Below are 27,353 nucleotides of genomic sequence, written 5' to 3'. Positions count from 1 at the left end.
AAGTTACAAATGCTTTCAAATCCATGCCCTGCTTAATTCACAGAGTGCAGAAGGGTAGTGATATGATTAAGCCCCCCGCAGCAAACGTAGAAAAAGAGAGCCACCAAGCACCGCCCTCCTTTGTGACATCTCTTGCTTCTCCTTTAAAAGCCACTGACTTGCAGGCGGCCATTGTGGGTTAGTGAGGAGCTTAGAGGAGAGAGGTAGTGGTGGCAGTTGGTGTGGCAGTTGGTGTTGAGTAAGAGGAGGAGGAGTGATTTGTTCTTTTTTGTTTTCTTATTTTGATTTTGATTTCATTTATTACTTTTATTTGATTTATTTGATTTGATTTATTTTGATTTTCTTTTATTCTTTTCTTTTAACGCTTTTATTTATTTTAATTTATTTTTTGTTCTTTGTTTTATTTATTTATTTATTTATTTTTGTGCACACCTGTGCATAGTCTGTGTAGTTAGGGTTTTTGTGGACAACATGGGCAGACTGTAAGTAGCATCCCTTTCTCTTCATCTACGGGGGGTGTGTGTGTGTGTGTTACAAACTGGGAGGTTTTTCTGGTGGACACCTGAGTATCAGGTTTGTCCCTGTCCCTCCCTTGACCTCCACCTTACACCCATTCAGTGAAACAAAGAAAAATATATACATGGTCCTGTTTCCCAGCCAAGTTGAGTACCCCCTATTGTACTGGCCAAGTCCCCAATCCATGTACGATAGGTTGGATCCACTCTGGTCCTTGAGATGGCTACCTGTCTGGCACTCAGAGACCAGGAGGGCAGTGATGATCACCCCGGCTGAAGGGTTGCTGTGTACGTGGTCTCATGCTTCAGGGATGATGGCTGCCCCTAGCCATGTCCCAAGTGCCTCCTCTGGTCGCCATCTTCCTTCTGAGCAGAAAAGAGTGTTTTAAGGCAGATCAAAGAAAAGGTTTTGCCAAAGAACAATCGCTATGGATGAAGAGGTAAAAGAAACAATGGTCAAATGGGCACAAGATATCGGCCATACTATATATTTAGAACAATGGGAGAAACTCTGTCGCGAGGATATTCGCTTTACCACCTGCTATACGATAAAGGAAAATTTGGTTAAAATGTTTTACAGGTGGTATTTAACATCAGTTAAACTCGCCAAAATTTATAAATTCAAATCCAGCCTTTGTTGGAAATGTAACAAAGAACCTGGAATGATAATTCATATGTGGTGGGGTTGCAAGGAAATAAAGAAGTTTTGGGGAATAATACATGAGGAACTTAAGAAAATGCTAAACAAACCCTTGATAAAAAAATCCCGAAGCTTATCTGTTCGGGTTGGTGGACAAAGCGAATATCTTCACGACAGAGTTTCTACCATTGTTCTAAATATATAGTATGGCCGATATCTTGTGCCCATTTGACCATTATTTCTTTTACCTCTTCATCAAATCATAGTCCAATAATAGTATAAATTTTTGATAATAATTTCTATTGTTTCGAAATATAATGGTGCTAAATAGCAATTGTTCTTTGGCAAAACCTTTGATCTGGCTTAAACACACTTTTTAATTGTATATATTGCCAATTATCCATCCCATATTGTTTTAATTCTTTGTATGTTTTTAATTTTAACTTTCCTTGGTCTTCTTCCAGTATTTGTCTATATGTTGCCCAGTTCGGATTCATATTGTGTTTTTTAACTGCATGGGCTTCTAATGGAGAGATCCATAAAGGGATTTGTGGCTCTAATAGCTGTTTATTCCTAAACTTTAAAACTTTAAAGTTTATTCTAAACTTAAAGTTTATTCTAAACTTAAAACAATGAATTTCTGAGTATATGCTTTTTGAAGCCATTATGTACCTTAACCTTCTCGTATGCTAGGTAGGTCTGCCATCCATACCTATTGTCAAAACTTTCTAGATTTAAAATACTAGTGTTTTCCAATATAATCCATTCTTTTAACCACACCAGACATTCTGCTTCATAATATAATTTTAGATTTCGTAATGCCAGTCCTCCTCTCTCCCTTTTAGCTGTTAATAGTTTATACCTTATGCCTGGTTTTTTTGGTTTGCCATATGAATTTTGTTAGATCTTTTCTCCACTCATCAAAACAATTTTCTTTCATTATTATTGGTATTGTTTGGAACAAATATATCTTTTTGGGTAAAACATTCATCTTAATTATAGATATTCTCCCCAGTAACGTCAGCTTTAATCTACTCCTGGTTTCTAGATCTCTTCTATTTTCCTTCCAGGCTTTTTCATAATTGTTTCCAAATAGATTAATATTTTTCATCGTCAATTCTATACCAAAATATTTTGCTTTTGTAACAATTTCCAAACCCAATTTCTCCTGTAGTTCGCTCTTTTCTAATTCCTGTATGTTTTTTGCCATAAGTTTTGTTTTTGACACATTTATCTTGAAGCCTGCTACTTTCCCGAACTCATTCATTATCCTCAGTGCTTTCATGAGACTGTTTCCTGGCTCCTCAGGTGCTAATATAATATTGTACGCAAAAGCTCTAATTTTGAAAACATCCTTGCCTCATGTAATTCACTTTATCTCTTTTTCTTTCTTTATTTCTAAAATCAGGATTTCCAAAGTTAGTATAAAAAGGAACGGTGAAAGCGGGCATCCTTGCCTGGTACCTTTCTCTAGATTTCAAGGATCCGTCTTTTCACCATTTCTTATTAAACATCCCTGCTGGTTTTCATATATTGTGTTTATTGCTCTGCAGTAGTTTTCAGCAGTCCTACTGCTTCTGCTACTTCCTGAAGGAACGATCTTGATAGGTTATCAAAAGCCTTCTTGGCATCTGTTAACATAAACGCCGCTTTTTTGTTGGGTCTCATTTCCAAATATTCAATTAGATCAAATACTATTCTCCTATTTGCCATTATATGCCTATTTGGGAGGAATCCTACTTGGTCTTGGTCTATTACATCCTTTAGGACCGATTTCAGCCTATTTGCTAATATCCCCGCGAACAATTTATAATCATTATTTAATAATGATATGGGTCTGTAATTGTGAACTAATTCTCTAGCTGTGCTTTGTTTGTGAATTAATACAATATTGGCTTCTTGCCATGACTTTGGTATTTTTCCTTCTTGCATGATCTCGTTCATTAATTTTTTAAAAGGCATTGTTATAGCATCTTCTAACCTTTGGTAGTGTATCGCGGATAGTCCATCTGCACCTGGAGCCTTCCCCAGTTTAAGATTGGAAATGGCTTGTTGTATCTCCATTGTTGTTACTGGTGCGTTTAGCTGCTTCCGTTTGGTTTCACCTATTTTTGGGATTTGTTTTCCTTGAAGATATTTTATAATTTGTTGTCGAGTTTCTGCACCTTTTTTATATAGATTGGTGAAGTATTTTACAAAGCATTTATTTATTCCTTCTTCTGCCACCACTGTTTTTCCTTCATATACTACTTTATTTGTCTTTCTCTTTGTCTTTTCTTTATCTGCCACGCAAGTAATTTACCTGGTCTGTTTCCAAATTCAAATGATTTTTGTTCATCCATTTTAAATTTCTTTCTGTTTCATCATTTAAGGGTGTTGAGAGCTGTGTTTGTAATATTTTAATGGTTTGGTTTGCAATCTCTTTTTTGGTGTTTTCGCTAATAATTTTTCTTGTTTGCCTATTTCTTCTTGTAAATGCTTGATTTTAGCCTCTCTTATTCTTTTTTGTATCATGTTTTGTTTATACAACATGTTTTTAGATTGGCCTTGAGATAGTCTTTAAACCTCTTTTGTTGGCCACCAGCATTACACCTTCCATTTTTAAGTTTGGAATAGAGTCGTTGCTTTGGAAGACAATCATCAGGCATCCGCACCACATGACCAGTCCAACGAAGTTGGTGTTGAAGAATCATTGCTTCAACACTGGTGATCTTTGCTTCTTCCAGGACACTGGTGTTAGTTCGCCTGCCTTCCCAAGTGGTGTGTCACATTTTTCGGAGACACCATTGATGGAATCTTTCAAGGCGTTGGAGATGGCGTTTATAAGTGGTCCATGTTTCACAAGCGTACAGTTGGGTTGGTAGTTCAAGAGCCTAGACTGAAACTTGAAAGACTAGTTTCAATGGACCAAGAATGGTTTTCATGGCTGGTTCTGACTTTCCCCTTTTCCCAGTGGGAATTCCTACTTGTAGAGCAGAGGCCATGGCTGGTCGGCAGCTGCAGTGCCTGTGTGCTTTGTTCTGTTGTTGTTGTCAGTGCTTTGTGCTGGAGGGCACTGTTTCGTGGCGCTCATTGGTTGCTGTTGGATATTTGGATAGTCTGAGCGGATTGGTTGAGCGAGCAAAAGGCTCAGCCTTCATTAGGGCAAATGTTCTACCCTTATTTATGGCAGCCTTTGGAATAGAAAAAGGAAAGGACTGTGTCAGGATGTCTTTTGTGGGGACATTTGCAGACGTGAAGGTGTCGGTCTGGGGTACAGTCGGAGTGGGGTATGGTGCCTGCTGGAGGGCGAAACCCCCGCCACCCTTTCCAAAAATTCTGGTAACAATGCTTCATGAAATTTATACACTGCTTGACTGCATGAATGAGGGGGCCAGGCTCTCTGGGCCCTGACATGGCGGTAGCTCTTGAACCCAGAGCACTTGGGACCTCCTTTCTCTCTCTGCCAGCCCTTCATGCTTTGGGCTGCCTCTTTCAGGCTCTGGTGATGCCCCTTCAGGTCACTGAACTGCAGAGAGATGGAAGGAATTGGTCAGAGTGGGCTGGCAAGGATCAATTAGGCTCCACATACGTATTTCTGTTCTGCCAATTCGGCAGTGGTTCACTGTATTCTCCAGACTCCCCTCCTCACCCCCAAACACCCCCCAAGAATTGGGGCTGCCAGCATCTGAGTCACTCTTTCCGCTCATCTCTTCTAGGATCAGGTGCTTAAGGCGCCTCTTCAGGCGCTGCCACAGGGTGGCCCCCCAGCCAGACACAGAGCAGCCCGTGGCGCCAGGTAAGCCAGTGGCCCTCCTTTTTTGGACAGAGGAGGGCAGGGATGGGCATGGGGGGCGACTAGTCCAAGGATGCAAAAGAGGACTCACCTCTTCCCCTGTCCTTCTGTTTGCAGTGCTGCTGCGGTTCAGTATCCCAGCCCCAGAGGTGAGTATTGGAGAAAACAAGAGCAGGGACTGGATCCCTCAGACCTGCCCCCCGCTGTCCCCCGGGCTCTTTGCCCCCACTCTGCACTCTCAGATGCGGAGAAGCCCTCCCCTCACGAGGAACTGACAGCCTGACTTTTGCATTTCAGCTGCTAGAGGATGAACAGCTCTACATCCTGGGGGTCATCAACAGCTGCCAGGCAGCTGAGCTCAGGGGGCGCCGATCCCTGATGTGCTCCAAGGAGGAGACAGCCCATAAAATTCTGGTGAGTGGTGGGGGAAAGGGGTTGTGCATCTGTGGGGAGGAGGACCCTGCCGGCTTAGGCCATGGGGTTGCCATTCCCCTGCAAAGCCAAGCCTGGTGTTCGGGGTCGGAGCTGATTTTCCTCCTCTGTTCTCTTCCAGGACATCTTGGGGCCCTTGAAGCACTTCAGGGATTGCCCCCTGACCTTGGCCCTTGCCTTGGAGGCCCTCCTCCAGCTAAGGTGAGTGGGGTCTTTGGCGTGGATGGGGTTGTGGGGGGGGGGAGAACTCCAGGGGGAAAGAGCAGGCGGGAGGGAGAAAGGGGCAAGGGAGACTCTAACCCTCTCCCTTTCATTTCTGCAGCACGATGAGGCCCAAATTCACCTCTGACATGATTAGTGCCATCCTGCACAGGATGTTGGAGGCTGTGTTGTGTGGGGCCAAGGAGGAGGAGGAGGAGGAGAAGAGAGAAGTATGTCCTTTGTTTTGACTTCCCTTCACAGGCTCTTTCTTCCTCTTCATCACACCCTTGCAGAATCCAACTCTCTTCTCTCTTTTCCCGCAGGAACTGAAGAGGCACTACCGGCTTCTGCTGGGCAGTCTTCTAATGGAAGCACCCAACCCTGGCACCCTCCTCCAACTTCTTAGTGTAAGTGTCCCTATGGCATCCGGGGTGATTTTAGGGTTGTCCCCCCCCCGTTCCCTACCCAATGGACTGCCCCATTTCTGGGGCACAGAGCCTGTTTGGCCCCCAATTTGGTCCAAGACCAAAGCTGGCAACCCCTCATGGTGCAGAAGTACCAGGCACTCCGTGGTGGGGGCAGTGGGGGCCGCTTTGGCCAAGACCGGCCCCTGACTCTGAAATGCTCTTTCCTCCTGCAGGACCTCAGAGGATACGCCCTGGGGGAAAGTGGGGAGGCACAACAACTTGCGGCCAGCAGCATCTCTTTGCTGCTGGCCATTGCCAGGAAATATCCCAAACTCAGAGTAAGTACCTTGCCTTCTTCTATTCATTTCTTTGGTTACTTCCATCCCCCCCAAGATCACATCCCCAAGTGATCTTTAGTGCAGAATTTGCGGGGGGTGTCCCTGGGGGTCAGGATGAGGCCAGAGGCTTTTACTGCCCCCTTTCCTGCTGCTGCCCTTCCACCTCTGCCCAGGAGGCTGCAGGGCCCAGGGAGGTCCTCTGGAAGAAGGGACTGGGCCCAAGACAGAGGGAGACCTGTCCTTCCTGGCTTGGCGCTGCTTCTGTGCTCTCTTGCTTCCCATCTGACCCCGATTTTTCTTTCCCCTGCAGATGACAGTCGTTCGGCCGGAACTGGCGTGCTTCCGCCGGAAGCCAAAAGAAGGTAAGCCCCACACCTTGGAGACAGTGCCCTTTGACTAAAGGCCTGTGGGGAAATCTCATTTTCATTTGCATTTGCATTCTCTTCTCATTCTCTTCCATCCAGATGACATCATCATTGAGGATTTAGAGCCGTAACTGTCTGCAGCGACACTGGAGCGGCCAGGATCTGAGGATCAGGAAAGCACTCAGCGTCGGCTACTGGAACAGTTTGAACTGCTAGAGGACCACAGTAGGCGACTCACAGAGCGGCTACACCAGTTGCAGAGCCAGGCGGGACCTGAGGGTCAACAGAGGCAGCAGCTAGAAGCCGGTGAGTGCCAGCCAGGACTGTCCAGTCGGACTCTAAAGAGAGAGTCAGGAGAGATTGCTGGAGACCCCACAGAAGGGGCTCAGCAAGCACCAGCAGAGATGGCAGATTTCCAGTCTTCCCAAGTTGTAAATATTGGGGGAGGCATCCCTTTTGAACTTCTCTCAGAAAGCAACTGGCTGAGTTGGTCAATAAAAATGCAGCAGTTGTTAAGGAGAGATGGACTATGGGACTGTGTTGAAACTGAGGTTTTGAGACGGGACTCTACTGAGAAAAGACGGCTGGATGAAAGGGCTCGTGCCCAAATTATGCTGTGTTTGAGCAACTCTCAGTTATTGCATGTAGCAAATGCCAGCACAGCATTTGAGTGCTGGAATTTATTAAGGGCAATGCATGTCAGAGAAACTGCTGGAACTATAATTTCTCTGACCAAAAGGCTGTTCAGGACTGTTATGAAAGAAGGTGAGAGTTTGGCAACTCATCTTCAAACACTGAAACAGAGAGGTAAGCGTTAGGATGAAACTGATCAAACCTACATTATCCTTTCAAGTTTGCCTGAAAGCTGGTTGCCTGTGATTAACAGCATAGAGAGTATGCGTCCCCGAGATCTGACCCTTGAGTATGTGGTTGGAAGATTGACCGAAGAAGCAGAAAGAAGGTCAGACAGACAGGCTGAACTCCAAGAGCGGAGGAGTTACAGCCGAGGGGGCCAGCAGCAGAATCTGCCAATGGGGCAACGCCAAGTTTGGGACTTGGGCATGGCGGTGAGGAGATGCTATAGATGCAGCCAAGCCGGGCATCTCCAATGTCAATGCAGGGCAAGACCTCCAGGAGACGACATGGAGCAGAGACAGCAATTGATGCAGAAATGTAAGCAGAAGGGGTTCTCTTCAGGGAAGAAGAACACGCGTTCTGCTCATCTTGTGTCTGCATTTTCTCGAGAGGAGAGGAAGATACCTCGAGGAACATGGTTGCTGGACTCTGGTAGCAGCAGGATTATCTGCAACAGTCGGGAGGACTTTAAGACCCTGGGGAAGCCAGCTAATGGAAAAGACTCAATCTATCTTGCTGATGGTCATAGAAGCAAGATTGATGGCCAGGGAACATGTTTCCTGCAGTGCTTCAACACTACTCTACCAGAGACTCTGTTTGTCAGCAGTTTGGACTGTTGTTTACTGTCTGTAAGCTGTTTGATTAATGCAGGGTATAGTGTTAAGTTCACGCAGGATGGTTGTCTGATAAAGAATGGAACTCAGGTATGTGGCCATGCAAAGTTGAAAAATGGGTTATATGCAATGCAGGTGAAGCCTGTTAAAGCAGCCCAGGTGGTTCAGGATAATTTGCCGGTTCATAAGGGGTGTGTGCATGAACTGCACAGAAAACTGGGTCACACCAATTTCCATGTGCTTTCAGAGATGCAAAAGGTGTGCAAGAACCTAAAAGTAAATAGCTGTAACTGTTTCCTAGATTGCAATGTATGTAAAATGGCCAAATCTAAGAGGAAGCCTATGGCTTCTAAAAGTGACAGAGTATCTAAAGAGGTTTTAGAACTTGTCCATTGTGACGTGATAGGCCCTTTTCCACAGAAGACTGAAGGGGGCGCCAGATACGCTTTTCTGGTAACAGATGATAAATCACGTTTTGGTTGGTTGTTTTTGTTAAAGCAGAAATCGGAGTGTTTCCCCACATTCAGAGAATGGGTTGCCCAAGCTGAAAAGCTCTTCGCTCGCCCTGTTGTGCAGTTGCAAACAGATAGGGGTGGAGATTTTCTGAACAAACAATTTGGAGCATGGTTGCGACGTAAGGGGATCACTCACCGTTTGACTAACCCTTATAGCCCTGCTGAAAATGGTCTGTGTGAAAGACGTGGGGCTGTAATACAGTCAGTAAAGGATTGCCTGCTAGTGGATGCAGGATTGGGTAACAACCATAGGCTGTGGGGTGAGGCTTTCCTTACAACAAACTTTTTGATTAATAGAACCTAGTCTAGCTCTATAAAAGATATTCCTTATCGTGTGTTGTTTGGGAAAGAACCAGAGTGGACAATGCTCCATAACTGGGGTTCTTGGGCACATGTAAATATCCCCAAAGCTCAGCGCCAGAAAGGGGGCGCTAGAGCGCAGAAACTGCGGTTTGTGGGATATCAGCCCTATGGCAAAGGGTGGCGTTTCAATTTACGCCCAGAACGCGTGGTTCTGTCACGAAGTGCAGACTTTGCTGACCAGGACAGATGGACTGCGATCCATGCCAACCCAGATTGCCTACTGCTTCTGCAAGTAAGAGAAGAGGCTTCTTCTCAGCCATTGGCAACACAGGAGCAGGATGAGGAGGAGGCACAGATTTCCCCAAAAGATGTGGCAATAGATAATACTTCTCTAGAGGAAGAGGAAGAAGGGCCAGAGATAAGGAAGGAAGAAGAAGAAGTAGTTGTGCCTAGGCACTCCCAGCGTTCAAACAAAGGTGTACCTCCTCAGTGTTTGACCCTAGGAGGAATGAAAGTATGCAGTGTGAGTTGTGTGGAACCACAAAGTTATGATGAAGTCTTAGACTTATCCCCTGGGGAACGTGCTTTGTGGGAACAAGCTATGAAAGAAGAAATGGACTCTTTTAAACGTAACAAAGTGTTTGAGGTCATAATGCCGCCACCTGGTGGCGGAGTGGTGTCATGCAAGTGGGTTTATAAAAGAAAAACCCTTGCATCTGGGGAACCACGTTTTTGAGCCAGATTAGTAGCCAGAGGGTTCACTCAGATTAAAGGGGAGAGTTATGATGAAGTGTTTTCTCCAACTGTAAAGAGTGAAACTTTTCGTTTAATGCTCTCTATTGCTGCTGCAAGACAATTAGCAGTGCACCATTCTGATGCTGATGCTGCATATCTGCATGCAAATTTAGACCATGAAGTGTTAATGAGACAACCCCCTGGGTTTGAAGAGAGAATGGTGCAGTCTGGCCTTTAAAAAAGGCTGTTTACGGTCTCAAACAAAGTGGAAGGTGTTGGAACCAGTGTTTAAATGAAGCCCTTGTAAAACTTGGTTTTAAAAGGAGTGTGGCTGATCCATGCCTGTACACCAAGGCGACAGGCAACAAATATCTAATGCTCTTAGTCTTTGTTGATGATTTGCTTGTAGCAGGGCGTTCCACAGATGAGATCCAGAAGCTCACAAGTCAACTGGAAAGAAGTTTAAGCTTAAAGCCTTAGGGCCTGTAAGCAATTACTTGGGAGTAGAAGTAAGTTAGGAAGCTTCCTATTGAGCCAGAAAGAGAAAATTCTTCGTTTGATAGAGCAGTTTGGCATGGAAAACTGCAAGCCAGTTCAGACTCCCATGACACCAGATTTCCCAAAGACAGTGTGTGAGGATGAATTTGATCAGCCTGAGTTGTATCACTCAAAAATAGGATCACTGCTGTATTTAAGCCAGTGGTCAAGGCCAGACGTTGCATGTGCTACAAATGTTCTGAGCCAACGTGTATCTAAACCCAGTACTGCCAATTGGTGTGCTTTGAGAAGGCTTATCGGATAGCTAAAGGGGACATTAAATGTATGTTTGAAGATATCTAGTACACAAGACAGAAAACTAGAAGTATTTGTTGATGCGGACTGGGGAAGCTGTGTAGCTACTAGAAAATCTACAAGTGGAATGGTTATGATGTTTGCCAATTCCATAATTGGATGGAGGTCAAAGAAACAAGGATTTGTTGCGACCTCATCCTGTGAGGCAGAATATGGGAGCCTGTCGCTAGCATGCAATGAAATCATGTGGTTTATACAGATACTAAAAGATCTAGATTGTAAAGTAGATTTGCCTATCCAAGTGTATGAAGATAGCCAATCGTGCATTGTGTTAGCGGGCTTGGAAATAATGAAATCCGCATCAAAACATATTGCTATCCGTCATGCAAATGTTAAAGATTGTGTACAGAATGGGGTAATCAAACTGGAGTATTGTCAATCACAGGATAACATTGCTGATTTGTTTACCAAGCCTTTGCCAGCAACATGCCATAATTAATTGATGACAAAACTAGGTTTATGTATATAGTGTACTGTATGTATGTATGTATGTATTTGACCTGTTGGGGTTTTTCGCATTTAAGAAACAGAAGGGGTGTCACGGCTAAAATGGCCGCTGTTTCTTTAATGCTTAAAAAAGCTGGGTCAGCATGAGTCAGCAGTCTGCACCAGGTTGTATATAGAGAGAGAAATGTTAGTTTGGTGTTGGGTTGGTTGGTTGGTTAGTGAAAGCTGGTAGTGTTGAGGTGTGTACAGTTGGCCAGTCGCTTTTGCACAAAGACTTTTAAGAATAAAAGCAGAAAGCACTCTGCAAGGATATTCTTGTGGACTCTTTTATGCCGACAAGGGTCTGAGGAGACAAAGGGAGGTCAGAACCCTTTCCTTTTTTTTACAATCACTGACAGGGATCCCATCGGATGGCTTCAGGGGAAGACAAGGCTCCCGAGTAAACCCTACACAGATGCAGAGTGGAGTCCCTAAGATGGTTGGGTGGCAATTTGTAGGCCTCCTCCTGGCAACTCCAGCAGCCCAGCTGGTGCCTTATGCCTTGCTCTTCTTTCCTCTGGACCACCTCAGGGAGGCTGAGGGGGGAGGGTCTTGCTGTCTGGGCACAGGGCTGACACCTTTGTTTTGCAAAAGACAGGACAGGGCAGGGGGCAGAGAGAGATCCGAAAATTATTAACATTATTTTGCCTCAAAAGATCTCACGGAATTTTAGGTTTTTCCATTCCTTGGGATATATGATCTACTCCCTGTGTAAATCCACGTGTCAAGAAGAAAAAGAACTGGAAGAGAATGGAACAAAAATACAGTGGTGCCTCGCAAGACGAAAAGAATCCGTTCTGTGATTCTCTTCGTCTAGCGGTTTTTTCATCTTGCGAAGCAAGCCCATTGACGGATTAGTGGATTAGCGCTATTAGTGCTATTAAAGGCTTATCGGCTTATCGGATCAGCTGATAAGCGGCTTAGCGGCTTAGAAAAAGGGGGGAGGGGAAAAAACCCGCAGGAACTCGCAATACATTTTCGTCTTGCGAAGCAAGCCCATATGAGATTCGTTTTGCGAAACACCTCCAAAACGGAAAACTCTTTCGTCTAGCGAGTTTTCCGTCTTGCGAGGCATTCGTCTTGCGGGGCACCACTGTAAATATTTTTAGTGGATTACGAATAAATGCACAATAAATTGTTACTGTCTTGAATTTCATTGTCTTATTGTCTTCCATTCATTGGGACACCTTTGTTGTTACAGCCTGAAATAGAATTAGCATTTTTTGCTGCTGCATCACTCTCAGGTTTACTCATCTTAAGCTTGTGGTCCACTAAGATCCCTAGGTTTCCCTACGAGCAAACCAGGTGTCCCTCATGTTATATTGGTGCAGCTGGTTTTTCCTGAACCTTAGATTGGCTACAGGTCCTCTTTGCTCACCACCAGTCAGTGCTGTGGTAGATTTTACCCCAAAGTTGTTGAGCTTTTTTTAGGGTTGAAGTTGAGGGTTTTTTTTAGGATTTTACCCCACAAAATAAACTGCTACAGGGGCTGGATTCAACCGACCGGTGGGCCAGATTAGGCCCCAAAACAGACTTTGGACATGCCTGCCAGGGTTGGACTCAGACTCTCATCGTCTGGAGGGATGGCTCTCCGTGAGAGAGGAGCTTGCCTCCACTGGAGACAAGCAGTTGCGTTGCTGAGCCTCCCTGGCTCACCACAAGTGGGAGGAAATGTCCACAGTCAATTTAGGCACACCTGCACCACAGCTGAAAATGCACATTTTCGAAATCAGGAAAATGCCTGTGGTTTCAGGGCATCGTTAGATTGCTACTGCACTCCAGCTAAACTTCACCTCTGAATGCCGCTAACAATGCGCTTCGCTGATCAGCGATCCTACAAGTGAATAATAAAGGATATTCTAGCCTGTGTTCCTTAGTTTCAGGCACTCCAACACAGAAGCATTCCCCACAAAGTGCAAAAATGCTTTCTTCCAAGTAAATTGCCCTCAGATAGGAAAGTTGCACCCAGAAATGATTGGCGGCAGCAACATAAAAGAAACGAGGCAGAAAAGAAAGCAGGGCAGAGATTAGCTGGAAGGGGCATAGGAAACAGCAAAGAACTGCAGTTAAGAGACAGGGGGGGAAATTGGATAACCCAAAAGCCATATGGCCAAGGAAATCGCCACCTATTCTAATTGGTTGTGAAACCTTCACTGTGCCAGCTAGTAGAAAGGCGGATTTCATATGTAATCGGCATGTAATCCGATCAGTATAAACATCCTATGGTTTGTCTGAAAAAACTGAAGGAGCAAGTGAAAAAAGAGGCCGTTTTTGAGACTGGTGCAGATGGAGCTTCTTTTGCCCCTGCAAGAATCTGATCTTCTTTCCCCAAAGTGCTAGGACTGAGCAGCAGAGGGCTGCCTGCACCTCCAAACCGACATGTGGAACTGCAGGAGGAGGAAGCTTTTAGGGGAGATTGCAAAGCCTGCCATGGGTACCTCCAAGAATCCCAGGAGCTGTAGTTTGCTTAAGGGTGCTGGAACTGTAGCTCTGGGTAAGCCACAGTTCCCAGAAAGCAGGTGGGTGAGGGAGATATGCTTTAAATGCATAGTATGCCCTCTCATTTCCTGTTTTGTGAACCAGGGCTGGGGTACCTCTTTGAGCCTGAGGGGTGCCTTCCCTTCTGCACAAGCCGCCACATGCCGGGGCAATCGTGGGTAAAGCAATGATTGCAAAATTTACTTTTGTACAGTAGGATAGTTCAGGGGTCAGCAACCTTTGTCAGCCATGGGCCGGTCCACCGTCCCTCAGACCATGTGGTGGGCCAGACTGTATTTTGTGGGGGGGCTGGAATGAATTCCTATGCCCCACAAATAACCCAGAGATGCATTTTAAATAAAAGCACGCATTCTACTTATGTAAAAACACACTGATTCCCGGACCGTCCGCAGGCCGGATTGAGAAGGCAATTGGGTCGCATTCTCTGGAAAAGAAGAGGTGGTGGCAATGGCCGCTCATGTAGATGCCCTTTGAAAGGGGGCCAGACAAATTCAAGGGAAGGAGACCTACCTATGGCAACTGGCACTCCTTCTATATGAAGCCTCCGCTGCCAGTACTGGTCTGCCACGGAATACTCTTTGCTGGGATGCAGCGCACGAAAACGACAAGCCTAAGGTTACCAGGTGTCCCCGTTTCCCGGGACAGTCCCCAGATTTACAAATCAGTCCCCATACAAAATCCTATCACTCCTACTGAAGTTGAAAAGTGTCCCTGGATTCATTGGGGGGGAAATCTGGTAACCTTAGACAAGCCCCTCCTTTACTCCAGATTTCTTCCCACACTTCTGAAGGGGAAACGTCTGCTTAGGTTTTCAAGCCAAGCAGGCTCCCGTTCTGAGATTCCCGGCAAACTTCTCAGGCCTCCTCCATCGCAGCGAAGCTGCCCCAGAGGTCAGATTGTACGTCAGCTTCGGTCTGCAGAAATGTGTGGGGTTGAACTGTACACATTTCTCACTGGTTTTATTCAGCTTTGGCCAAGGGAAAGTACTTTTACAGAAGACGACAATGACGACACACAAACACACAGGCTGCATCCAGAGTACCCAAAAAGCTGCTATCCGATTGACATCATTTAAACCAGAGGTGCGCCCATATTAAGAGGCAATTGCTGATAAGCTATTGGCATGATACACCCATGTCTAAGATCACTTTAGAATTTTAATGGGGGACCGCAGCCAGGCTAGGAAGGGCATACGAGCGGGGCGCAGCCGGGGTCCCTCTCCCTCTCCTTCCTTCCTCCACCAAGGGATCCCCTCGCTCCCCGCGCCTGCCCTCCGCCAAGAGCCGCTCCGGCCACTTACTCCGCCGCCGCCGCCACCGCAGCTGCTCCTGCCCGGCAACCACGTGGGAGCCAAGGGAAGGGACGGGACAGCGGCAGCGGCGGCGCCCGACTACGGCAGCCGCGGAGGGGCGGAACGGGGCCGAGCGCAGCAGCGCGCCGGCTTCGCGAAGGGGAGGAGCCCGGAGCTGGAGGGGAGGGCGTGTGTGTGTCGTCATTGTCGTCTTCTGTAAAAGTACTTTCCCTTGGCCAAAGCTGAATAAAACCAGTGAGAAATGTGTACAGTTCAACCCCACACATTTCTGCAGACCGAAGCTGACGTACAATCTGACCTCTGGGGCAGCCTCGCTGCGATGCAGGAGGCCTGAGAAGTTTGCCGGGAATCTCAGAACTCTTCTCCCTGAGTAGAGTCCTTTGGTAGGTTCTCTATCGGTAGGAGAAAATAACAGAGGCCAAGCAGGGAATGTTGAGAAGCAAAGCAGCTCCTAAGCCTGATCTTTCTTAAAGCTGTTGCAACAGGGTGCCCCCCCCACACACAAACAAAGGGGGAGAGGGACCCAGAACAATGGTGGGCAAACTCCTATACGTATTAACTTTTGAAATTCCCCGCCCTGGTGCTCAAGACCACCCCCATACATATATCACAGAAGGGGTGTAACCCAAGACCACCCCCAATACCTCATACATCAGAGAAGGGGCTAGCACAGGGGTCTGCAACCTTTAAGACTAAAAGAGCCACTTGGACCCATTTCCGAAGAAAAAACAACTGGGAGCCGCAAAACTCGTCATAAAAATAACTTTTTTGTCACTTTTTTATTATTTCTTTGTTTGACCCCTCAGAATTACTCCTCCTCATAGAAATAATGTTAAATTAACAAGTTACCTTTTTTTGTTTGTGTGTTCTTCACTCCCCTTCAAAACAGTGACCAGCGTACATGTCCCCTTTCAATACAGTGACCAGCGTACATGCCCCTTACAATGTAGCGGGCGGGCGGGCGGGAAGGTGACGTCGGGACCGTGCGTGACTCACGCACGCACCGCCCCATGCGACGTCACAGCCAGTACAGCGCCCGCCACAGTAGGGAGTGTCGGGGCGCACAATGCACCTCCTCCCCTCGCTAGTATCCGCCCCAGAGCCACGGCAAAGGTGGAAAAGAGCCACATGCGGCTCCGGAGCCGCGGGTTGCAGACCCCTGGGCTAGCAGGAAACCCCTGCAAGGGTTTGCCTGGAGAGCCTGGCCATTCTTTTGTGATGATAACTACTTAATTTCGGAAATCTTAAATGTGCCCTTAAGACAGGATTTGAGAGCAAAAAGACAATGGGGAGACAATATTTGAGGTAAATTTGGAAGGGACAAAATGCTTTCAGGACTTTTTCTGTGGGCTTCAGACATGTATATATATATGGGGGGGGGTGCTTGGTACATTTTTGAACATTTTATATATGTAAGACCTTAAAATTCTTAGAACAATAATAATATTGGATGGATCACTGCAGATGGTGACAGCAGTCATGAAATTAAAAGACGCCTGCTCCTTGGGAGAAAGGCGATGGCAAACCTAGACAGCATCTTAAAAAGCAGAGACATCACCTTACCAACAAAGGTCCATATAGTTAAAGCCATGATTTTCCCAGTAGTGATGTATGGAAGTGAGAGCTGGACCATCAAGAAGGCTGATCGCTGAAGAATTGATGCTTTTGAATTATGGTGCTGGAGGAGACTCTTGAGAGTCCCATGGACTGCAAGAAGATCAAACCTATCCATTCTGAAGGAAATCAGCCCTGAGTGCTCATTGGAAGGACAGATCGTGAAGCTGAGGCTCCAATACTTTGGCCAGCTCATGAGAAGAGAAGACTCCCTGGAAAAGATCCTGATGCTGGGAACGATGGAGGGCACAAGGAGAAGGGGACGACAGAGGACAAGATGGTTGGACAGTGTTCTCGAAGCTACAAACATGAGTCTGACCAAACTGTGGGAGGCAGTGGAAGACAGGAGTGCCTGGTGTGTTCTGGTCCATGGGGTCACGAAGAGTTGGGCACGACTAAACGACTAAACAACAACAATATTGGATGATAAAAATAGTATAATATTAATGATATAATATAATGATAATCATAGAATCATAGAATCATAGAGTTGGAAGAGACCACAAGGGCCATCGAGTCCAACCCCCTGCCAAGCAGGAAACACCATCAGCACACTCCTGGCATATAGTTGTCAAGCCTCTGCTTAAAAACCTCCAAAGTAGGAGACTCCACCACACTCCTTGGCAGCAAATTCCACTGTCAAACAGCTCTTACTGTCAGGAAGTTCTTCCTAATGTTTAGGTGGGATCTTCTTTCTTGTAGTTTGGATCCATTGCTCCGTGTCCGCTTCTCTGGAGCAGCAGAAAACAACCTTTCTCCCTCCTCTATGTGACATCCTTTTATATATTTGAACATGGCTATCATATCACCCCTTAACCTCCTCTTCTCCAGGCTAAACATGCCCAGCTCCCTTAGCCGTTCCTCATAAGGCATCGTTTCCAGGCCTTTGACCATTTTGGTTGCCCTCCTCTGGACACGTTCCAGTTTGTCAGTGTCCTTCTTGAACTGTGGTGCCCAGAACTGGACACAGTACTCCAGGTGAGGTTTGACCAGAGCAGAATACAGTGGCACTATTACTTCCCTTGATCTAGATGCTATACTCCTATTAATGCAGCCCAGAATTGCATTGGCTTTTTTAGGTGCCGCGTCACACTGTTGGCTCATGTCAAGTTTGTGGTCAACCAAGACTCCTAGATCCTTTTCACATGTACTGCTCTCAAGCCAGGTGTCACCCATCTTGTATTTGTGCCTCTCATTTTTTTTGCCCAAGTGCAATACTTTACATTTCTCCCTGTTAAAATTCATCTTGTTTGTTTTTGCCCAGTTCTCTAAACTGTCAAGGTCGTTTTGAATTATTATTATTTTATTTATACCCCACCCATCTGACTAAGGCTGCCAGAGCCACTCTGAGCGGCTTCCAACATACATAAAAACATAAGAAAACATTACGCACTTCCCTATACAGGGCTGTCTTCAGCTGCCTTCTAAAGGTTGCATAGTTACTTGATCTTCTTGGCTCCAGGATCGCACGACTCCATGCCCTCACAATGTTTCTCTGATGAAAACAGGGACATCATAGCACATCCTCCAACATTTCTCCAATGAAAATAGGGGCATCTTAAGGAAAAGTGGGACTTTCCGGGATCAAATCAGAAACCAGAATGACGCTTGGAGGATCTGTACTCTCTTACACACCCCTGCAGTGTCAACCAACAATCCACAGCTGAGGGTCTTTCTTAAGAGCAGCTGAATTTATTTTTATTTTATACCAGAACATACGCCTCAGTTTGTAGAGCATGAGACTCTTAATCCTAGGGTGGAAGCCGTGCCATGTTGGGCAAAAGGATTTCTGCATTTCAGAGGGTTGGACTAGATGACCCTTGTGGTCCTTTCCAACTTTACAAGAGCTGCTTAAAATGCTGCTAAGTTAGCCATTCCTGCAAAACTCTGGAATCCACAGCTAACGGTCAACAGAAACTGGTGTCAGTAGTGGGATACGAACCATGCTTCCATTCAGAGACCAGAACAGAGGCAGAAGTACGAATGGCTTTCTGCTGCGAATGCCAGCAGGCAGACGCAGCAATACAGAGTTTTGCTGCTTAGCAAGAGATTTGGGGAATTTGTGACCGTTCTTCACTGTGATCAGATTACACACTGAGTACTCGTCTCCCGTTTACTGTGCAAGCAAGTCAGCCAGGCCATAGCATGAGTTCCTGCCAGCCATCTCATCCTAGGTCACCCCCAATGCAGCATCAGGCAGGTGAAGTCACTAACATAAAAAATATATACCTAAGGCGAATTCTGGGACTCCAGAATCCACAGATACCTGCACAGTCCAGCTCAGGTGTGGGGAACCTCTGGCCCTCCAGATGTTGCTGAACTCCTGCTTGCTGGAGTTAACAGGAGTCTACTTGCAGTCTAGCAAGAGCTGGGGTGGCCAAAGGTTCCCCGCACCTCACCAGAGGAAAAGGATTCTGCATATGCTCAGGAGCACATTTGCCCTGCGGTCTTTGAAATGCTACATTTCCCTCTTGGAGGTCAAGGATTTCTGTGCATGTTCCAGGACATTCAGCCAAGGTGCCAAAATTTTGGTCAGCCAAAAGTTAGCTGCTGCACTCTTGAGACACAACTTCTGCTGAAATTGCAGGTAAATTTGCACTGGCTTCCTCGCCCTTTGAGACTATCTGAGGTGGGGACTGGAACAGGCCTGCCTCTTTGGGGACTTGTTAATTGATTTTAGCACTCCTTTGGAAAGAAGCAGGTATGTGCTCTTTGCGACTGGGCATATTTCCAAATGTGAATTCCGCAGAAAAACAACAGACTGTGGAGCATTCATGTGCCCATGGCTCTGGAATTCATGTGCTCCCATGCCAGAGAGGTTTTATGAGCGAATTTGATGGTTCCTTTCCCCACTTAGGCCGGACAGGTCCGCAACATGCCTGCCTTTAATGTTATGGCCCACCATTAAACTTGCATGCACCACGAAATGTGCCCCCCACATGGAAAGAGCAGGCTGCATTTGCCCTTTTCTCTCCCGATTTGAGTTCCACCTGAAAATTATGTGGCAGAAGTTACAAATGCTTTCAAATCCATGCCCTGCTTAATTCACAGAGTGCAGAAGGGTAGTGATATTCTTAAGCCCCCCGCGCAGCAAACGTAGAAAAAGAGAGCCACCAAGCACCTTAGAAACAAATGGATTTATCGTGGCAGAGCCAGTCGTAGGGCTAGAGAGTTTGGGATCAGAGCATTCTGCAGGCGGAACAGCAGGTGCCTCCGAGTTCTGACAGAGGAGCATCACCACTCAGGAAGGGTCAGGTGGGGCCAGGTCCTGGGGGGGGGTGGTTGCCACGGTGACAAGGACCCACCCTCCTTTGTGACATCTCTTGCTTCTCCTTTAAAAGCCACTGACTTGCAGGCGGCCATTGTGGGTTAGTGAGGAGAACGGAGAGAGGTGGTAGCAGCAGTTGGTGGTGGCAGTTAGAGGAGGAGTGATTTGTTCTTTTTTGTTTTCTTATTTTGATTTTGATTTCATTTATTACTTTTATTTGATTTGATTTATTTTGATTTTCTTTTATTCTTTTATTTTAACACTTTTATTTATTTTAATTTATTTTTTGTTCTTTGTTTTAATTTTTTTGTTTTGTTTTTTGGTGCACACCTGTGCATAGTCTGTATAGTTAGGGTTTTTGTGGACATGGGCAGACTGTAAGTAGCACCCCTTTCTCTTCATCTACGGGGGGGGGGTGTCACAAACTGGGAGGTTTTTCTGGCGGACACCTGAGTATCAGGTTTGTCCCTGTCCCTCCCTTGACCTCCACCTTACACCCATTCAGTGAAACAAAGAAAAATATATACATGGTCCTGTTTCCCAGCCAAGTTGAGTACCCCCTATTGTACTGGCCAAGTCCCCAATCCATGTACGATAGGTTGGATCCACTCTGGTCCTTGAGATGGCTACCTGTCTGGCACTCAGAGACCAGGAGGGCAGTGATGATCACCCCGGCAGAAGGGTTGCTGTGTACGTGGTCTCATGCTTCAGGGATGATGGCTGCCCCTAGCCATGTCCCAAGTGCCTCCTCTGGTCGCCATCTTCCTTCTGAGCAGAAAAGAGTGTTTTAAGGCAGATCAAAGAAAAGGTTTTGCCAAAGAACAATCGCTATGGATGAAGAGGTAAAAGAAACAATGGTCAAATGGGCACAAGATATCGGCCATACTATATATTTAGAACAATGGGAGAAACTCTGTCGCGAGGATATTCGCTTTACCACCTGCTATACGATAAAGGAAAATTTGGTTAAAATGTTTTACAGGTGGTATTTAACATCAGTTAAACTCGCCAAAATTTATAAATTCAAATCCAACCTTTGTTGGAAATGTAACAAAGAACCTGGAATGATAATTCATATGTGGTGGGGTTGCAAGGAAATAAAGAAGTTTTGTGGAATAATACATCAGGAACTTAAGAAAATGCTAAACAAACCCTTGATAAAAAAAATCCCGAAGCTTATCTGTTCGGGTTGGTGGACAAAGCGAATATCTTCACGACAGATTTTCTCCCATTGTTCTAAATATATAGTATGGCCGATATCTTGTGCCCATTTGACCATTATTTCTTTTACCTCTTCATCAAATCATAGTCCAATAATAGTATAAATTTTTGATAATAATTTCCTATTGTTTCGAAATATAATGGTGCTAAATAGCAATTGTTCTTTGGCAAAACCTTTGATCTGGCTTAAACACACTTTTTAATTGTATATATTGCCAATTATCCATCCCATATTGTTTTAATTCTTTGTATGTTTTTAATTTTAACTTTCCTTGGTCTTCTTCCAGTATTTGTCTATATGTTGCCCAGTTCGGATTCATATTGTGTTTTTTAACTGCATGGGCTTCTAATGGAGAGATCCATAAAGGGATTTGTGGCTCTAATAGCTGTTTATTCCTAAACTTTAAGACTTTAAAGTTTATTCTAAACTTAAAACAATGAATTTCTGAGTATATGCTTTTTGAAGCCATTATGTACCTTAACCTTCTCGTATGCTAGGTAGGTCTGCCATCCATACCTATTGTCAAAACTTTCTAGATTTAAAATACTAGTGTTTTCCAATATAATCCATTCTTTTAACCACACCAGACATTCTGCTTCATAATATAATTTTAGATTTCGTAATGCCAGTCCTCCTCTCTCCCTTTTAGCTGTTAATAGTTTATACCTTATGCCTGGTTTTTTTGGTTTGCCATATGAATTTTGTTAGATCTTTTCTCCACTCATCAAAACAATTTTCTTTCATTATTATTGGTATTGTTTGGAACAAATATATCTTTTTGGGTAAAACATTCATCTTAATTATAGATATTCTCCCCAGTAACGTCAGCTTTAATCTGCTCCTGGTTTCTAGATCTCTTCTATTTTCCTTCCAGGCTTTTTCATAATTGTTTCCAAATAGATTAATATTTTTCATCGTCAATTCTATACCAAAATATTTTGCTTTTGTAACAATTTCCAAACCCAATTTCTCCTGTAGTTCGCTCTTTTCTAATTCCTGTATGTTTTTTGCCATAAGTTTTGTTTTTGACACATTTATCTTGAAGCCTGCTACTTTCCCGAACTCATTCATTATCCTCAGTGCTTTCATGAGACTGTTTCCTGGCTCCTCAGGTGCTAATATAATATTGTACGCAAAAGCTCTACTTCTGAAAACATCCTTGCCTCATGTAATTCGCTTTATCTCTTTTTCTTTCTTTATTTCTAAAATCAGGATTTCCAAAGTTAGTATAAAAAGGAACGGTGAAAGCGGGCATCCTTGCCTGGTACCTTTCTCTAGATTTCAAGGATCCGTCTTTTCACCATTTCTTATTAAACATCCCTGCTGGTTTTCATATATTGTGTTTATTGCTCTGCAGTAGTTTTCAGCAGTCCTACTGCTTCTGCTACTTCCTGAAGGAACGATCTTGATAGGTTATCGAAAGCCTTCTCGGCATCTGTTAACATAAACGCCGCTTTTTTGTTGGGTCTCATTTCCAAATATTCAATTAGATCAAATACTATTCTCCTATTTGCCATTATATGCCTATTTGGGAGGAATCCTACTTGGTCTTGGTCTATTACATCCTTTAGGACCGATTTCAGCCTATTTGCTAATATCCCCGCGAACAATTTATAATCATTATTTAATAATGATATTGGTCTGTAATTGTTAACTAATTCTCTAGCTGTGCTTTGTTTGTGAATTAATACAATATTGGCTTCTTGCCATGACTTTGGTATTTTTCCTTCTTGCATGATCTCGTTCATTAATTTTTTAAAAGGCATTGTTATAGCATCTTCTAACCTTTGGTAGTGTATCGCGGATAGTCCATCTGCACCTGGAGCCTTCCCCAGTTTAAGATTGGAAATGGCTTGTTGTATCTCCATTGTTGTTACTGGTGCGTTTAGCTGCTTCCGTTTGGTTTCACCTATTTTTGGGATTTGTTTTCCTTGAAGATATTTTATAATTTGTTGTTGAGTTTCTGCACCTTTTTTATATAGATTGGTGAAGTATTTTACAAAGCATTTATTTATTCCTTCTTCTGCCACCACTGTTTTTCCTTCATATACTACTTTATTTGTCTTTCTCTTTGTCTTTTCTTTATCTGCCACGCAAGTAATTTACCTGGTCTGTTTCCAAATTCAAATGATTTTTGTTCATCCATTTTAAATTTCTTTCTGTTTCATCATTTAAGGGTGTTGAGAGCTGTGTTTGTAATATTTTAATGGTTTGGTTTGCAATCTCTTTTTTGGTGTTTTCGCTAATAATTTTTCTTGTTTGCCTATTTCTTCTTGTAAATGCTTGATTTTAGCCTCTCTTATTCTTTTTTGTATCATGTTTTGTTTATACAACATGTTTTTAGATTGGCCTTGAGATAGTCTTTAAACCTCTTTTGTTGGCCACCAGCATTACACCTTCCATTTTTAAGTTTGGAATAGAGTCGTTGCTTTGGAAGACAATCATCAGGCATCCGCACCACATGACCAGTCCAACGAAGTTGGTGTTGAAGAATCATTGCTTCAACACTGGTGATCTTTGCTTCTTCCAGGACACTGGTGTTAGTTCGCCTGCCTTCCCAAGTGGTGTGTCACATTTTTCGGAGACACCATTGATGGAATCTTTCAAGGCGTTGGAGATGGCATTTATAAGTGGTCCATGTTTCACAAGCGTACAGTTGGGTTGGTAGTTCAAGAGCCTAGACTGAAACTTGAAAGACTAGTTTCAATGGACCAAGAATGGTTTTCATGGCTGGTTCTGACTTTCCCCTTTTCCCAGTGGGAATTCCTACTTGTAGAGCAGAGGCCACGGCTGGTTGGCAGCTGCAGTGCCTGTGTGCTTTGTTCTGTTGTTGTTGTTGTCAGTGCTTTGTGCTGGAGGGCACTGTTTCGTGGCGCTCATTGGTTGCTATTGGATATTTGGATAGTCTGAGCGGATTGGTTGAGCGCCTTGTGAGCAAAAGGCTCAGCCTTCATTAGGGCAAATGTTCTACCCTTATTTATGGCAGCCTTTGGAATAGAAAAAGGAAAGGACTGTGTCAGGATGTCTTTTGTGGGGACATTTGCAGACGTGAAGGTGTCGATCTGGGGTACAGTCGGAGTGGGGTATGGTGCCTGCTGGAGGGCGAAACCCCCGCCACCCTTTCCAAAAATTCTGGTAACAATGCTTCATGAAATTTATACACTGCTTGACTGCATGAATGAGGGGGCCAGGCTCTCTGGGCCCTGACATGGCGGTAGCTCTTGAACCCAGAGCACTTGGGACCTCCTTTCTCTCTCTGCCAGCCCTTCATGCTTTGGGCTGCCTCTTTCAGGCTCTGGTGATGCCCCTTCAGGTCACTGAACTGCAGAGAGATGGAAGGAATTGGTCAGAGTGGGCTGGCAAGGATCAATTAGGCTCCACATACGTATTTCTGTTCTGCCAATTCGCCAGTGGTTCACTGTATTCTCCAGACTCCCCTCCTCACCCCCAAACACCCCCCAAGAATTGGGGCTGCCAGCATCTGAGTCACTCTTTCCGCTCATCTCTTCTAGGATCAGGTGCTTAAGGCGCCTCTTCAGGCGCTGCCACAGGGTGGCCCCCCAGCCAGACACAGAGCAGCCCGTGGCGCCAGGTAAGCCAGTGGCCCTCCTTTTTTGGACAGAGGAGGGCAGGGATGGGCATGGGGGGCGACTAGTCCAAGGATGCAAAAGAGGACTCACCTCTTCCCCTGTCCTTCTGTTTGCAGTGCTGCTGCGGTTCAGTATCCCAGCCCCAGAGGTGAGTATTGGAGAAAACAAGAGCAGGGACTGGATCCCTCAGACCTGCCCCCCGCTGTCCCCCGGGCTCTTTGCCCCCACTCTGCACTCTCAGATGCGGAGAAGCCCTCCCCTCACGAGGAACTGACAGCCTGACTTTTGCATTTCAGCTGCTAGAGGATGAACAGCTCTACATCCTGGGGGTCATCAACAGCTGCCAGGCAGCCGAGCTCAGGGGGCGCCGATCCCTGATGTGCTCCAAGGAGGAGACAGCCCATAAAATTCTGGTGAGTGGTGGGGGAAAGGGGTTGTGCATCTGTGGGGAGGAGGACCCTGCCGGCTTAGGCCATGGGGTTGCCATTCCCCTGCAAAGCCAAGCCTGGTGTTCGGGGTCGGAGCTGATTTTCCTCCTCTGTTCTCTTCCAGGACATCTTGGGGCCCTTGGAGCACTTCAGGGATTGCCCCCTGACCTTGGCCCTTGCCTTGGAGGCCCTCCTCCAGCTAAGGTGAGTGGGGTCTTTGGCGTGGATGGGGTTGTGGGGGGGGGGAGAACTCCAGGGGGAAAGAGCAGGCGGGAGGGAGAAAGGGGCAAGCGAGACTCTAACCCTCTCCCTTTCATTTCTGCAGCACGATGAGGCCCAGATTCACCTCTGACATGATTAGTGCCATCCTGCACAGGATGTTGGAGGCTGTGTTGTGTGGGGCCAAGGAGGAGGAGGAGGAGGAGAAGAGAGAAGTATGTCCTTTGTTTTGACTTCCCTTCACAGGCTCTTTCTTCCTCTTCATCACACCCTTGCAGAATCCAACTCTCTTCTCTCTTTTCCCGCAGGAACTGAAGAGGCACTACCGGCTTCTGCTGGGCAGTCTTCTAATGGAAGCACCCAACCCTGGCACCCTCCTCCAACTTCTTAGTGTAAGTGTCCCTATGGCATCCGGGGTGATTTTAGGGTTGTGTCCCCCCCCGTTCCCTACCCAATGGACTGCCCCATTTCTGGGGCACAGAGCCTGTTTGGCCCCCAATTTGGTCCAAGACCAAAGCTGGCAACCCCTCATGGTGCAGAAGTACCAGGCACTCCGTGGTGGGGGCAGTGGGGGCCGCTTTGGCCAAGACCGGCCCCTGACTCTGAAATGCTCTTTCCTCCTGCAGGACCTCAGAGGATACGCCCTGGGGGAAAGTGGGGAGGCACAACAACTTGCGGCCAGCAGCATCTCTTTGCTGCTGGCCATTGCCAGGAAATATCCCAAACTCAGAGTAAGTACCTTGCCTTCTTCTATTCATTTCTTTGGTTACTTCCATCCCCCCCAAGATCACATCCCCAAGTGATCTTTAGTGCAGAATTTGCGGGGGGTGTCCCTGGGGGTCAGGATGAGGCCAGAGGCTTTTACTGCCCCCTTTCCTGCTGCTGCCCTTCCACCTCTGCCCAGGAGGCTGCAGGGCCCAGGGAGGTCCTCTGGAAGAAGGGACTGGGCCCAAGACAGAGGGAGACCTGTCCTTCCTGGCTTGGCGCTGCTTCTGTGCTCTCTTGCTTCCCATCTGACCCCGATTTTTCTTTCCCCTGCAGATGACAGTCGTTCGGCCGGAACTGGCGTGCTTCCGCCGGAAGCCAAAAGAAGGTAAGCCCCACACCTTGGAGACAGTGCCCTTTGACTAAAGGCCTGTGGGGAAATCTCATTTTCATTTTCATTTGCATTCTCTTCTCATTCTCTTCCATCCAGATGACATCATCATTGAGGATTTAGAGCCGTAACTGTCTGCAGCGACACTGGAGCGGCCAGGATCTGAGGATCAGGAAAGCACTCAGCGTCGGCTACTGGAACAGTTTGAACTGCTAGAGGACCACAGTAGGCGACTCACAGAGTGGCTACACCAGTTGCAGAGCCAGGCGGGACCTGAGGGTCAACAGAGGCAGCAGCTAGAAGCCGGTGAGTGCCAGCCAGGACTGTCCAGTCGGACTCTAAAGAGAGAGTCAGGAGAGATTGCTGGAGACCCCACAGAAGGGGCTCAGCAAGCACCAGCAGAGATGGCAGATTTCCAGTCTTCCCAAGTTGTAAATATTGGGGGAGGCATCCCTTTTGAACTTCTCTCAGAAAGCAACTGGCTGAGTTGGTCAATAAAAATGCAGCAGTTGTTAAGGAGAGATGGACTATGGGACTGTGTTGAAACTGAGGTTTTGAGACGGGACTCTACTGAGAAAAGACGGCTGGATGAAAGGGCTCGTGCCCAAATTATGCTGTGTTTGAGCAACTCTCAGTTATTGCATGTAGCAAATGCCAGCACAGCATTTGAGTGCTGGAATTTATTAAGGGCAATGCATGTCAGAGAAACTGCTGGAACTATAATTTCTCTGACCAAAAGGCTGTTCAGGACTGTTATGAAAGAAGGTGAGAGTTTGGCAACTCATCTTCAAACACTGAAACAGAGAGGTAAGCGTTAGGATGAAACTGATCAAACCTACATTATCCTTTCAAGTTTGCCTGAAAGCTGGTTGCCTGTGATTAACAGCATAGAGAGTATGCGTCCCCGAGATCTGACCCTTGAGTATGTGGTTGGAAGATTGACCGAAGAAGCAGAAAGAAGGTCAGACAGACAGGCTGAACTCCAAGAGCGGAGGAGTTACAGCCGAGGGGGCCAGCAGCAGAATCTGCCAATGGGGCAACGCCAAGTTTGGGACTTGGGCATGGCGGTGAG

The 27,353-nt window shown here is 45.9% G+C and overlaps 2 protein-coding genes across 2 annotated transcripts; both read left to right on the top strand.

Annotated features, from left to right (window-relative positions):
- Positions 1 to 455: 455 nt before the first annotated feature.
- LOC308575960 (uncharacterized protein) lies at positions 456 to 7,437 on the top strand. Its single transcript, XM_081175138.1, has 10 exons — positions 456 to 482; positions 4,854 to 4,933; positions 5,048 to 5,079; positions 5,228 to 5,344; positions 5,484 to 5,563; positions 5,685 to 5,793; positions 5,887 to 5,970; positions 6,204 to 6,308; positions 6,619 to 6,670; positions 6,773 to 7,437. The coding sequence occupies exons 1-10, from the start codon at positions 472 to 474 to the stop codon at positions 6,802 to 6,804; spliced, it is 702 nt and encodes a 233-aa protein (XP_081031264.1). The 5' UTR covers positions 456 to 471; the 3' UTR covers positions 6,805 to 7,437.
- Positions 7,438 to 24,300: 16,863 nt separating this feature from the next.
- On the top strand, positions 24,301 to 27,052 carry LOC308576303 (uncharacterized protein). The gene is made up of 8 exons (XM_081175502.1): positions 24,301 to 24,686; positions 24,835 to 24,951; positions 25,091 to 25,170; positions 25,292 to 25,400; positions 25,494 to 25,577; positions 25,812 to 25,916; positions 26,227 to 26,278; positions 26,381 to 27,052. The coding sequence occupies exons 2-8, from the start codon at positions 24,916 to 24,918 to the stop codon at positions 26,410 to 26,412; spliced, it is 498 nt and encodes a 165-aa protein (XP_081031628.1). The 5' UTR covers positions 24,301 to 24,686; positions 24,835 to 24,915; the 3' UTR covers positions 26,413 to 27,052.
- Positions 27,053 to 27,353: the final 301 nt, after the last annotated feature.

Source organism: Podarcis bocagei (assembly GCF_964188305.1).
Source record: "Podarcis bocagei genome assembly, chromosome: 16".
NCBI classification, from domain to species: Eukaryota; Metazoa; Chordata; class Lepidosauria; order Squamata; family Lacertidae; genus Podarcis; species Podarcis bocagei.
Note: the sequence above shows the minus strand (reverse complement) of the source record. Positions and strands in the feature narration are given on the sequence as shown.

Bases quoted from the DNA above. Each gene is read 5' to 3' on its own strand.
- LOC308575960 (XM_081175138.1), top strand. The intron at 5,564-5,684 runs GTGAGTGGGGTC...TCATTTCTGCAG, and splicing joins GAGGCCCTCCTCCAGCTAAG to CACGATGAGGCCCAAATTCA. The intron at 5,794-5,886 runs GTATGTCCTTTG...CTTTTCCCGCAG, and splicing joins AGGAGGAGGAGAAGAGAGAA to GAACTGAAGAGGCACTACCG.
- LOC308576303 (XM_081175502.1), top strand. From the start codon at position 24,916: ATGTGCTCCAAGGAGGAGACAGCCCATAAAATTCTG. The intron at 25,401-25,493 runs GTATGTCCTTTG...CTTTTCCCGCAG, and splicing joins AGGAGGAGGAGAAGAGAGAA to GAACTGAAGAGGCACTACCG. The intron at 25,917-26,226 runs GTAAGTACCTTG...TTTCCCCTGCAG, and splicing joins GGAAATATCCCAAACTCAGA to ATGACAGTCGTTCGGCCGGA.